This window comes from Folsomia candida, unplaced genomic scaffold (genome assembly GCF_002217175.1).
Source record: "Folsomia candida strain VU population unplaced genomic scaffold, ASM221717v1 Fcan01_Sc006, whole genome shotgun sequence".
Lineage (NCBI taxonomy): Eukaryota > Metazoa > Arthropoda > Collembola > Entomobryomorpha > Isotomidae > Folsomia > Folsomia candida.
Genome location: NW_019091198.1, coordinates 6,378,725 through 6,393,128, shown reverse-complemented (window position 1 = coordinate 6,393,128; position 14,404 = coordinate 6,378,725). Strand labels below are relative to the sequence as shown.

General features: G+C 37.3%; 1 protein-coding gene across 1 annotated transcript; it reads left to right on the top strand.

Annotated features, from left to right (window-relative positions):
- The first annotated feature begins 5,683 nt into the window (after positions 1–5,683).
- Positions 5,684–14,311, top strand: LOC110850971 (torso-like protein). The gene is made up of 4 exons (XM_022098585.2): positions 5,684–6,253; positions 6,341–6,421; positions 6,804–6,988; positions 13,757–14,311. The coding sequence occupies exons 1-4, from the start codon at positions 5,854–5,856 to the stop codon at positions 14,159–14,161; spliced, it is 1,071 nt and encodes a 356-aa protein (XP_021954277.1). The 5' UTR covers positions 5,684–5,853; the 3' UTR covers positions 14,162–14,311.
- Positions 14,312–14,404: the final 93 nt, after the last annotated feature.

Genomic DNA, 14,404 nt, shown 5'->3' with positions numbered 1-14,404 from the left:
GGATTTCTTCAACGCACAACCACCTAAAATATGTGCTTATGTGTACCTGAGCAAAGTCCCACAATGACCAATTACTTTTCCATGTTCACGAATTTAAAAATTGTTCATTAGGGTTTGTCTTGTTGCAGTAAATTAAAACAAAAATCCTACAGTGAGTTGATTGCATTATCAAATTATGCATTTTATGCGACAATCTATGATCTCTTTTTTATTACATGTTTGTTCAGTGTAAAAATTAATTTTACATGATGGAAAATTAAGATTGTCTGTAGTCACTGCTGCTTTTGCCTAACACCATAGTTCTCCGTATGCAACATGGCTCGGTTGAAATGTAATGAAATGAATGAACGATGAAGTGAGATGAATCGGGATACATTAATTGTTGATCGAATAACGAAAGGGAATTTTAAGTTTCATCATTGTGCACGACAATTGAACCGTGGACATACTGTAATCAAAGGATTTGAGCACGATTAGCTTCTGAAGAAAGGAATTGAGTTTGCTAATTCAGACAAATTGACAATAGAAGATGTGCATTATTTCCTTGCTTGTTAAGGTAATGCTGACATTTTCATGCGTGCCAGCTCATCAGTTGCGCCATTTAGAGATACCTATGTACGTTCGTAGCTCAAGAGATATCATTTTGGCTGCAATGATAAGCAACTATTTATTTCTTCTCTTTTTCGTATTATTCGTCATCATCACATTAAACGAAGCTGCTATACGTAGAACTTCATCATGTAAGCTAATTGTAAATTGGAGGAATAAATCGCTCCTTAGGTCATCCCATTGCTCCATGTAAACCTAATTCGTCCTGCTTGCAAGCTCTTGAATTCAGGGATGTTATTCAAATTCGTAGTGGAAATGTAACTTGCCATGCAAAAAATAAGAGTGTTACACCATTTGAAAAGAAATTCTCCTTTTTTAACACACGCTCTTGACGATTTCTAAATTAAAATTCGTTATTGCTGTTACATTATATAAATTTATGTGAGCATTTTTTACATTACAGGTGGAGTATAAAAGGTCATTATTATAATTCTTGTGCCCCTGATCCTCGACATTCTGGTAAAGACAGCCGTAAATGAGTACGAGTGATCCATAAATGTACATATAAAGCTCAACATGTAGGAAGAAACCAATCTGGAACTCGCATTTTAAAAAATCAGAGCAATTCTCCATCAGAAGTTTCGCCCAGCAGGCAATTAAACTGGCATATTCTCATACAATGTATGTCTATATAAATATAAATAGTTGGTACAAACTGGTCTCGAATTTTGCACGCCGAGGAATCATGCAGTCTAGAAAATGATTTCTTTGCAGGAGCAGCAAGAGCGAAAACTGGATTGATTTTTTTTATAAATACAAATCGTAATTTAGTTTGTGCCAACAATTTACTAATCCCAAGTTGTTGCAATGCCTATATGCCTATGTATGTATGCACACTCATTCGTACTCCCATCCAGCAAAACATGTGCACTTTTTTACTCTCATGAAGAATGCATACACCTCACAATAACAATGTCCAATTAGAGTGTTAAGAAGAACATTTTTCAGCGCAGGTTTTTCGTGTGAAATTTAAAGATGAGAGCTACAATTTGTGCAAAAATTTACATTGCAATAATTGCCTTGATTGGTGGAGTAGAATGTTAAATGTTGGCACAGTACAAGTAATTTCCCAGGTAATCCTACTGCAATCCTTTTCTCATGGAGTTTACTGCTCATCATCTTCTTCTTGGCTCACTTAATTTCTACCTCAGCATGATTTTGCTAACCACTGTATAAATTGAGGCGTAGTGGGCAGAAAAGAATGGATAACATGCATACATACATATGCAGAAGCCTACGCTTAATTTACTACGTTGGAGGATTAAGTGTATCTATGTATTTGGCTGAAAAGTGGAGTATGCAGAGTGCAAAAAGTGTAACAGTTGTCACGTAGGGATTTCAGTGAGTATAATTCTTGATTGTTGGAATTAACAATGTGTTCTAAATTCTCACCTACACAAGATTTGCAACCAGCAGGACAGTCGTACGTACCACATATGCTGAAAAACCATCATGCGAAAGGGTGCTGAATGGATGGATGCAGAGGTGAGTCAAGTTTACTTTACGCAATAGTTTGATCGTTGAACGTGAAATGTGGAGACAGGAAATTGCACATGTAAATGAAAATAATCACAGTCCTACAACCAAGCAAGCATCGTATGTACATAGATACATACATAATAATAATAATCATTAATTTGCAAGTTGTGCAAAATCTTGAGCTCAGAAGTAAGTATGCAGTGCAATGCTTGAACATTGAACTGGATTCAACTACTCCAGTCTCAAACTCGACTGTACGTAGTACGTGCCGCAGAGTGTTACATAAATCCAATGGTTATGAAGAACATGTATGTATGCATAAATATATTTACATCAAATAAGGTTGGAGACGACGCGAGTGAGGTTTTTCTAGTGGATCAAGACATTATGTGTGCCTTCTGAAATCAAAAGTAGGAAAAGGCCAATCCCCACGAGAAGAATTATAGTGGGACGTATTACTCTAACTCTTATCTTATCTTCATTAAAGCAAAGTTTGTGCCAGTAATTGTCCTGAATATTAACCAATTTTCATGTGAAGTGCAGCAAGATGAAGAGGAAGGTGTGCATAGCAGGCCTTTGATGTGATGAGATGTGTGCACAGTTTACATAACCTGTTGCTTGTATTATTAGCTGATTATGCTATGAGCTCACTGACTTACTCCTTCTGCTTATTTGCGATCTGTGTATGCATGTGAGACGAAGTTAGGAGTTGGATGCGATGCATGATGAAGTTCGACGCTATGAATGACTTGTATATTACGACGACGATGGCTACGGAATAAGCACGGCGACAACGACGATGGCGATGATGATGATGAGGAAGGAACTCCACAATAATAGAATAGGTATAAAATCAATTGGATTGTTTTTAATAAATAGAGAAACAGGTTTACATTCTCAATAGATAATTTTATTATGATGAATGGTTGTGGTTGGACTAGTTTGACTCAAACTGAACGGGTTTATTACTTTGCCTGCTATATTTGCACGGCTGGCTCATCACACTTATGTTTTGCCCCATGCACCCAAACCACACAGTTTCCTTCCTTTCCTTTTCATCAAAATCCATCCTTGATTAGGACATTCCTTCTTTACTTATTTATTAGGAGGCACGACTGCGACTACGACATGCAACCTGCGTGAGAAACGGTAAAGGTGGCAAGCATTAAAAGAATATCATTATAAATGTTGTCATTTGGTCAAAGAGTCCTTGACTTCGGTGCATTTACTTAGTTGTGACATTTCTGGATTAATTAAGTCACACGTTTCTAAATTTTAAGCTCAATTAAGAGAGTTGCATATTTTAGTGACATGTCATGTTTTAATCTCATTAGGAGAGTTGTTTGTGTTGTTCCTTATTGAATATACCGACCACCCGACCAACTATTTACTTGGGCTTATTGGCACTTTGCTTTAGTCCAAATTTTGTTCAATTTCCAACACCTATGCATTTGTACCACTTTTTAATTTGGATAATCACCAATTTTTGTTTATGCGCGCAGTCTAAATATATTGCATAATAGTAAATCGACCTGAGGAACCAGTATCTTATCTGCACTTCAAAAAGGCACATGGCTAATAGATTCCTGAAATTAGATGCCAACAATGATCAAGAATGAATACAAGCAATTACGATGTGTGTGTATGTCGTCGTGTCTTCCTTTTTGTAGATTGACACAAGAGCGGAACCAAATTTGTAGTGGTTGTTGCACTGATTTTTATTTGAGGCAAATATTTTTTGCACCATTTTCTGATGCGTTGAATGATTGCTGTCTCATCCTGATTGCAAATTTGGTCTATCTCTACGTACGCAGCCCATACCGATGAAAAATATTTGCGACCACAACACAATCCTCTCTCATGCGTATATCAGCAATGTGGTAAAGGACTGGGCGATTTATCCTCAAACAAAATATTTCCGGAGGAAGTGATTCAGAAGGCTTTTTTACTCGTTTACATTGAATATTATCCAAACTGAAAAATCTGCGGTGTGGAAATAATGACCTTAGTTTTTTTCATCCAGGGATTATCCACACAACGTCATTTGGCATAAAATAGATCCTGGTGCATCGAAATTCTTCATTGTCATTTCTGACGAGGGAGCAATACGTGCATATGTACATACATACTACGTACATTGATGATGTTGTAGATTTTTGTGCTTAAAAAATTACCTTGTCATGCAAATCGAGTATTTCAATGTTTGTGACACCTAGACAAGGTTCCACTGTGTAATTACTGTGCAAGCTAAATTATCATTGTTCTATGACTACACTCGTGATCAATTCTGGTGGTGTCAATTGAAAAACTATATATTCTCACTTCGTACGAGTAAGTAGCAGCAAGTTTAAGCATTTAAAATGTGCAAAAAACTATTGCAAACTATCAAACCACCAACTAACCAAATATCTACGCAGACCAATTAATGGAACCTCGCTGAGTGTCTGTGTATGTGTGTGCTTCACCCATTTGAGCCATTGCATTGCTTAAACTCACAAAATGTCGCAAAACGGTGTATGGCTTTGATTATGCTGCACACAGAATTTTTTTTGTAACGATTACAATAACCTCAACCGAGCTAATATTTAAGAGAAACATTTTTGGACTTTGATAAAAACTATTTCAAAAAACAAGGAACTTGTACCTGCATAATTCCTTTAAGGCTTTTTTGTCTTGCGTCTTGTGTCAGTACACTACGTGAGATTACGTTCCTCGACTGTGCGTAAATATGTGCTTTGAATGCTATCATCCATGCATTACCAATTTTTTAATTCGCAATTATTTTATCCGTTTGATTAAAGAATAAATGTTGCTATAGCTAAAAATTTTAAGCTGAAAAATTTTTGAGGATGAGCATAATAAGAAAAAAATCTGAGAGCAATCAGTATCCAGCAATTAACTCGGCTAACCAAACAAGCTGCAAATGTTTAAATTTTAGCGTTAAATGATATGATAATTTGTCTATTGTATATCCAAAATTAACAAAAATAACCATGTAAATTTACAAAAAACTTAACTGATTATATAACTAAGCGAAGGCAAAATAGTTTATCATAATGAAAAAGGATTGTTTTTTGCCACAAAAAGTATGAAGCCCAACGAAATCCATTACTGTTGGACACAGGGGCACACACAATTTTGTTTTGCAAATGCAACGTTTGTCTAAGCTTTTGCCCTACGATCCAGATACATTCGCATGGACGGTTGTCACCCCCAGTGGGTGTGGTCGGGTTATATTGGGGGGTGGCTAATTTTGTGTCAGAGTTCAAGGTGTCCAGTTAGAATACATAATAATTTCGCACTTCACTAAATATAAATTTTTCATGAAAAATTACCCCACATAAAAAATATTTTATCATGTTTCTTGGTATAAATAACTGCCTTCCACTAGCTCCTATGTAGATACTTGCTGCGAAAGGCTTTATAACTTGGGTCGGTAATAAGACTTGATGTACAGTAGGGGTTGGTTTTTGCTGCATTGTGGTCGTACAGTATACGACGTATGTACACCATACCACATTACAGTCTTTATTCTCTTCAACAGCACTCGTTCGCATGAAAGAGTTTGAAGTTGCAACAACAAACTCTATCCATTTAAGTGATCAGCAGTTCTCGACTGGCAAGCCAACTAGCAAGACGTTGTTCTGTACCAGTGCTGTGTGGGTCCACTCCTCGTACGGCTACGATAGATTCCAGAAATCCTCCAGTCAATATACCAGCTTGGATTATGCAAACAGGATTTGCATCATTTAGTTTCTTTGATAGATGAATTTGCATTCGGTCATGGTGATGACGACACTGTTCCTCTGCGGGGAGGGCAATGGTGCCAGTAGCAGTTACCCCATCGAGGGTGGGCCGTCAAGTCACCCTGTGATCCCGGGTGCCGTGATGCACCTGTTCCCACGCTACGGTTACCTCAGCCTCAGTATGAGAGTGGTACCCAGAAACGATACACAAAATTGGATTTTCCTGGAACCTTCCAAAGAAGTGTTTCTCCCCTCCACTGTTCGCATTCAGCAACAGTCTTTCACGTCCAATGACAACAGTCTTCCCCTCCACAACGAGTTCCATATCGATCTCTGTGAAGATGTTCAGCAACTTGTGCAAGCCTATTTCCGGAGGTTCAACATTGAAGCTTTGGATAAACCATGGCATGCGTTTGCAGGTGATGGGTTTTTTAATTTGTAAAGTCTTTACTATGTGTCTCTAGCAATCGGGAACCATTATTCGTAACCGATACGTATTTTTCCAGGTGGTTGGAGGACGCCGAGTTTGGCGAAATATTTTGGATTGGATCCCGTCTTCGTCCAAGGGGACTATCGTTACATGCTGGGTGAGTATTCAAAGTAATTAGTTTTATTCGAACTCTTGAAAATCATTAGAGTTGGGACGAAAGCAAATATGCAATTTAGTCAATATTGCGAGTAAATTCATAACTATGGCCTACTCATTACCACCTCCTTTTAATACGCATTTCTTAAATGCCGGATTTTTGAGGAGGGGAGAGATGGTCATGAGGTAATTATGAAAAAAACCCCGACTCTTCGAGGCCTGTCAGATTCTTGAATTCAGAAAAAAACCCTTGATTCTAACACTTTTGTCCCCCAACCTGAATTTTTTTCCGGATTTGATTAACAATCTGTAACACAAAACAGATTTATTATTCGCAAGTGGGAATACTTTTCAATTTTTTAAAAATAAACATTGGTTCATAGTCCGAGTACTGATGGTTCGAAGTGCAGGAAGAGCCGATCCTATGCCAAACTCCACCGTGATGCCCAACTTTGCAAACAATTTGCACTCTTTTCGTGTCAAAGATTATGTTTCCTCTTTCAACTTTTTCAACGATGTGGGGACTCACTACATTAGCTCCTACCTTACGGGAAATTCCATTTATCAGGTAAGATTACACCACTATCTGCATATTCTAATCCCCCTTGGGCTTAATTTACTTGAAAGCACATTCGAGTTTTTTCCGTCATTTATCGAATTGCTCATACTCAAGGAGACTTCCTCCTCCTTGGACTAATTTTGGTTTATTTTGCCTCTGCAATCATAAAACAAAAGATGAGACTTGGTCGTGGCATGGTCATAGGCCATGCGTCTTCACCAACTCGAAATCACAATGACAAATTGTGTTTTAGCAATTTGAAATATTTACAGAGGCTCTGCTTAATGTTGGTAAAGACCTTGTGACAGCGGAGAAGATATGCTCAGAAGATATTCCTCACATTTTTATTTCATCCTATTTACACTGTTTTACGAGTGGAAGAAGTTTTACCAGAATGTGTGCAGTGGTTGCGTGATGCGAGCTCTATTGTAATCACGTAGCACGTCCGGCTTGATTCTAAAACTTGCATTATTGCATTATGATGGCGATTTAATTTTGACTTGGCAAATATGTATTTCTGGTAATTCGCTGTCCCACCACCCATAGCGAAATGAACGTACTTGACTAAACCAACTCATTAACGGTTTCTTTCTGCTGCAATAGGAAAGAAAGGGAAGGTGGTCAGGCCTGTGTGCATGCATACGTTTTTACGTACATAGTAAAAAAGGTGCACTTGGCTCTTCCTCTACTACAAACATGAGTACTTACTTACTTGATTATCTCCTGTGGTGTGGTGGCTTTTAGTTGTTGTGTGTTGCCGAACACTCATAATCTGGTTATAATAATTCCCACAAAGTTCTCACCCACTTGTGACAACATTTGTAAGCAGATTGGGTTGAGGTCACTCCTGTGACTTTGACTGTTTATTTAACTATAATCCGTGTCTTACGAGTCTTGTTCAAATAGATCATCATCAGTTTCCAGCCAAGAAAAGTCATGATACATCAATTTCTAGTATTGCTAGGATTTATTTACATATACTTATTTTCGATTGATTAAAGTGGTTATTTATTTATAAATGGCATGGTCATGTACACGTAAATTCGAATTTGAGACTACACCAACGCATCTAATTTGAACTTAAAATCGTCTGATTGGTGTCATGCCTAACTTATCCGATGCATACGACTTTGAATGCTGAGGGAAACAGTGGAAATGTTTGGATGAAATCTAGTCAACAATGTACAGCAAAGAAAACCACTTTTAGTGCGAGGCCCCGCTTAATCATGCCCCCAGTAAATTGTTGTCGAGTGAGTGAGAGATGACAAGAAGTGGTTTAGTTCTAGTGAAAATACACAAAAACTGATTTGGGTAAAATTAGGTGAGCTGTCGATTTTAATTTTAGCCTGCCATTGAGCTCTCCCTACGTGTTGCCTTTCTACTGCACTTTTACTCAACAGAAGGCTAACAAGAGTGAAACAGTGGGATCAATAGGGTGACTTTAGGGCTGACGCATTTAAACTCGACGTCATTGAAAATTAGTGAAGCGGTTAAAAACTACTGACGGATTGGAGGCATTACAACAGGCAATAGTGCAGTGAGCGATTGTTTTGGTGGTCGTATTGTTGCTGTATCTTCGCGTTGTCGACGAAATGTGAGGAAAGGGACTGAAGGTGGTGGAAACAAGGAGGAAATGCTGGTTGAATGGATGGAAGGAAATGGGGGCATGAAGACCTAACCTAGCCCACTTTTGAGGCTGCTCTGCTGCTGCTGCTGCTGCTCACTCAAGTGCCCCAACTGAAAGGGAAACATTGAAAAATGGCATAAAAAAATAAACCTTACTAATGTTTACATCATATCATACTTTTACAAATTAACATGATCCACATCTCCAATTATACAACAAACTCTTCATTCTCAAGCATCACGGGGTCCTCGTTAATACATAAATTAGGCTAATGGAAATGTTAAGTTAAGACTTGATTAACCAACTTTGCTTGGCTAAATTTAAATTAAAATTTAATCTTCTGTCTCGAAGACTCGAATATTTTTTTTCATGCAGTTCATAATTTCCACACGATTTCCATATTCCGTATTAATTTATTTATAGTAATCTTCCACAGGATAATAACAATTGACAACTTTGCGTGTAAGGCGGCAGGTAAAAGTAACAGTGTTCTGAAGTAGGGTACAAGTAGAGAAGGTTTATGATCATTACTTGAACAAAAGGTGCATTCCACGTGGGACGACGACGACGGAAGTGACCATTGGGCAATAAAGATTTAAGTAGAGTACCAAACTCGCCATGTTAATAAGTACACGGACATGTACGCATGCATCCAAGGGTTACTCCTCGTTGTGTGGGAGTGCAGTAGTAGGATTACAACTTACAACCATTTGATGAGAATAAGATAAACAAATTTTGTGTGCCGCACGATACAAGTTTATTTACAAACTGATCCTTAGATCACTTGATGTAAATGAATGGAATAACACAAATTGTGGAACTTCAAACGTATAACAAGCTCCTTTTTTACACGGTTTAGTGAAATCAGTGGCCGATGGAAAATTGGGCAATAATAATGACGCCCTTCCACTAAACATTAATTATCTCATGTCTCTTCCTTCAAGTTGGAACTTTGTTTAGAGATAAATTGCATAAATTTAATGTTCTGAACGTGCATGCAGAGCTGTGTTCTTCACGATAAACGATATAAGCAAGGGTATAAATTAAAATTGTCGACGGCAGAATGCATCACTTTTTTAAGTCCGTGCTAATAACATTGAAATTTGATGGCTAAAGAAAAATGTACTCTTTTCGACGACGACGACATTTTGAGTGATTTTTTTTTAGAAACGTTTTTTTTCTCGTCAAGTGAAATAATGCTATTACAGACTTTGTGTGTTTACTTTTTATTAGCGTATTAAATCCAATGTCTCTTTATTCGTTAAAATTCCACTTCCCTTCTCAGCCAAGAACGACAACTATTTCACGAATTATCCGTCTCACGTTCAAAATAATTTTGAACGCCATGAATCTGCAAAGTTACACTCTGGACGATTTCTCTTGTCATCTTAGCATTTTACTGTTAGAAATTCGAAAAAATCTGACTTTGAATGACATAATCGTCAGTCAGCATCATTTTATATCGACGGAAGTTCACGTGCGTGACAGTGCAAATCCCGACAAGCATTAATTGATCTGCGAGTTTACACATTATAAATTCCTAGAGCAAACTTTCAACATGAGGAGTTAATCGAGTCGAATATTATGTCAGGGAGACTCTCACGATGACGACTTTGGGCAATTTATTTCCATTAGAGAGAAGAGAGGTTCGTTTTAATTTAGACAAGCAGACATTTCAATCATGTCGTGAAATGCTGGCAGTTTTGAACTCGTATGGATGCGTGTTGAAAGAAAATTGCACTCTTTTGTTTGTTTTGTTGCCCATTTGCGAGGCAGGTAAGTAGTGTTGACAAGTTGAGGGCAGCTAGTTTTCAAGATCTTGTGTAAACTTTTAGAAAGCCTCATGTTATGGCGTAAACGTGGTGCGGCGACATCTTAATTTTCAGAGATTAGTAAGCAAACTGAACCATTTTTTATACTTATGAGTATGACGAGATAAGTGTGACTCATCCTACGAGAGGCACAGGTAGGCATTTGCAAATTTTAATTTTTTGCTGTAGCACGGGACGAGTGACTCGGTAAAATTAAACTCGTATAAAAAAATCTTGAGGCGGAGTTGCTGACGTGGTTTCAGCATCTTAAACTGTTCCGTCGATTTATTTAATAAGTTTAGCAAGCTGTCAACTGTCACTTTCCTATTTCCGAATTTATTCCAAGTTTAATATCCAAAAATGTCATGTACATTTACACGTACAGAAATTGGGTTCAAAATCCTAAAAGTTATGGAAATTGGGTGAAAGCTCGTAATCCCAGAAATTTAGGAATTTTAACATATACGTAGAGCACCTTCCGTAATACGTCAAATGCATAAATGTTGTTCCATCAAATGCGAAAGTTGCATATTTATGTCTCAACGTGCACTTTGGCCCTGCAGCAAATCACACGTAACATTTTGCAGTCAACGCCATATAAATTTCCAGAGTGTGAAGTTTATGAGATCATAAGCCAACTTCATTCAAGGTTTTAACGCACATAATAAAAAAATCTTGGTTATTTCCTTTACGTATTGCTAATTTAATTCTTGAAGGATTTTCATGGGAAATATTTCCATGTCTGGGATGCATAGATATTTGCACATCACCTTTTATACCTTAAACTATTTACAAACCGTACAAATTTGTCGCAATTTCCGTCGAAACTTGGCAATGTAGACTTTACTTTGTGGCACGAATGCAGCTTGTAAAAAGAAAGTATTATTGATCAACATGTCCGCTGCGCACTCGTTTATCGAATGAAACAGAGATCCAGAAAAGGTGTGCATGCATCGTACCATTCCCATTGTGAAGGTATGCACCATTTGAAAGTTCATCTGCTACATGGTTCATTTACCAAATGATATTGGTTGGTCATTGAAAAATTATAGTGTGGAGCACACTGCAAACTAAATACTCTGGTCTTTTAATTTCCATTTTATGCTCTGCTTGATTTCATAAGAAACCCTCGACGTGGGTTGCATCTTCCCAAATTCAAAGGCAACATTATCAGCGGATCACACTTTTCGTTATTGGGACAAATAAGTAAATTCCGTAAAATTGGAGCAGCATGCTTGCACATGTTCAAACCAACGTGAGCCGTTTGTTCTAAAACAATTAAATCGAGACGACGATACACTTGACTTGGTAGCGATTTAAATCTTGAGCTGTACCGTTTTTTTTATTCCATTTGATGCATACTCCCACGCCCATTAGATTAGACGGTCATCGTTTTATTGTCATTTTCTCTCACTGGTATTGACGTTGTACTACTTTTCGAGTGGGACAAGTGCATTGTTGTAAAGACAAGCGATATATGTAAATCCCCGGAATTATTTGTATTGTAAAATGTGCACGCAGAAAGTCGGCAATTAAGAGATGGTTGCAAAAAAAAGATCAACTATGTATCAGGTTGTTCAAGTCGTTAAATTTGAAAGAGCGGAACAACATATTATTATGCAAACACGAATTATTAAAGCGACACATTCGAGCTTCATATTCGTTTTTGCAATATATTTACTTACAACAATGCGATGGAAGAAAAAATATTAAAATCTGTAACTTTTATGATGAAAAGCTTTCCATTGTTTACGATTCGGGTGAGTAGCAGAAGCACATTTGTAAATCTTTCGTAGACGCAACCTGTAATGCAATAATTTTTTACACATACTTTTTTTTATTCGAATGCTCACTCAACATTTCTATTCCTCAAACGCGGTGCCTCCTAAGGAGTTTTACTGTCGAAAGTAATAAGTGTGAATGATACACTTGACACAAAACGCAGGCACAATCTGCAGGCAAAAACCGTATCAAATTTGTGATTGGAAATAAAATGTCAACAGGTTGATTTAGATTTTAAAAGTCATGACAGTAAGTTACAGAGAAAATGAAACTGCAACAATTTGGACCATTTTGTGTGCGCGTAGTATGTTCAAACACATAATTTGCGGTGCATAGGAGTTTACTTGAAAATTATGATAGAAAGTACGTAATACTCAACTATTTGAAGTGTGGATTACAAAAATGCAGTTGTTGTTGTTGTCTGAATGGAACTTATTATAAAATCAACTTTATAAACTACAATGGAAAATCAGCATCCATTGCACGACTGATAATGTCAGTATTGCCTAATCACAAACATGCAGAAATATGAAAATACATAAATTGGTAATGTTTGACGAGAAAATAGAACGACTGATTGTGAGCGGTGGGATCAAAGCTCAAGAAAATGATGAGTCTTCTGCAAACTATTACAGCAGCAGGGAAACAGAAAGTGAAAGGATGTCGAAGATGATGCCTCGAGTCCTGTGTCAATAAATGCACGAGTAAATACAAAAGGTTTATTTTCAAGAAATAGGAATAGGACCAAATCTTGTTGTTGTCATATTTAGCTCAGAATCTGAAAATAATGGAAAAGAGGCACTTTAAGTCCAGCCATGTCTTCAGGTGGTTATGCTATTTTTGGAGAGTATAAATCATGATGGTTAATTATTTTCCGAAGGCCAATTCCATAGCCGAGCTGAAAAATTAGACTTATCTTTAAAATGTCATGACGCCATTGGAATCTGATATTGACTGAACTGCATTCAAATAAAATTGGATAGTTCATTCTCTAAATCATTTCCAGTTCAACGTATAGCCTTCAGAAATGAAATCCTTTTTGATTGACATCGATAAGCTAGATGCAAAAATAGTCTGCATTCGTATGCAATCAGAAACCTCATTTTCATTTTCAACCGTCCATGTACAAAGTGAATTATTGGTTGATCTTCTGCAGCATTATACTCATATTTTCTGTCTAACTCTGTACCAAAATTGATGCAACATGAAAAAATCGTGACTAAACACTCTTCATTAAAATTAAACTCTTATTGTTTTACGAAATCTTGCTGGTAGGCTTGACATAAAAATAAATGCCACGGACAAAATAATTATGTGTATTCATTCGCTAGGTTTATTTAGGTAAAGGAAGGGCAGCCACGAGTGTGTTTGACACATGTCATTATCGAAGGGTCGAATTTTATAATGTAAATTTTGCTAATGATTCGTAAAAGATGTGGCAGCGGCATTTTAGGTCATGAGTTTGCATAATAGTGAATTTTTGATAAACCTCAAATTGCACCTTTGGTTTCTCTATTAAATAATTGTTAACAATTATAATGTTTTTTTGTTTCACAGGTTTTCGTCTACGATAACCAAGGATTTGAGGCTGTGAAACGGAGACTGAGCGAGACTGGCTGGGTGCGGTCATCCTACATGGCGCAACTGCCTTACCTTCTGCCCCTGTGGGTCAAGCACATGGGGAAGGTCATGGTCCTTAATGGGAAGCAACAAACGGTGCAAAGCATACGAGAAGCACTCACAATCCGCTTCCTATTTTCCGTCTATCCCAACATTTTCAAAATGCATGACAATGCAGAGTTGGTACGCAAGGTGGAAAAGTACCTCAAACATGAGCCGGATGGCCTCTTGGGCCTGGAACTGAAAACCCTGGACGTCATATTCAAAGACCAGGCCAAGAGAAAGTGGTTTGATGAAACACTTCAGCAAACACTGCAGTTGTGGGAAGTCAACTTGAGATGATTGTGAACAAGTTTAGTCAACCAAAGCAAAAGTATTGTCTTCCAACGACATTAAATAAAGCCAACTAATTAATAATAATTGTTAGGTACAGTATGTAGGTTATTATTGCTAAAAACATTAAATAAATTGTATGTCGTTCCTGAAAATGAAGTGAGTTGGTAATATTATTCATTCATCTGTCATGTTGTCCATCCATCCGACGTGAAGTTGAAATAAACCAATATTTGTGGTATAACTGATAAG

Excerpts from the sequence above, each read along its gene's own strand:
- LOC110850971 (XM_022098585.2), top strand. The coding sequence starts at position 5,854 with ATGAATTTGCATTCGGTCATGGTGATGACGACACTGTTCCTCTGCGGG. Across the intron at positions 6,254-6,340 it reads ACCATGGCATGCGTTTGCAG|GTGGTTGGAGGACGCCGAGT; the intron begins GTGATGGGTTTT and ends GTATTTTTCCAG. Across the intron at positions 6,422-6,803 it reads GGACTATCGTTACATGCTGG|TCCGAGTACTGATGGTTCGA; the intron begins GTGAGTATTCAA and ends ATTGGTTCATAG.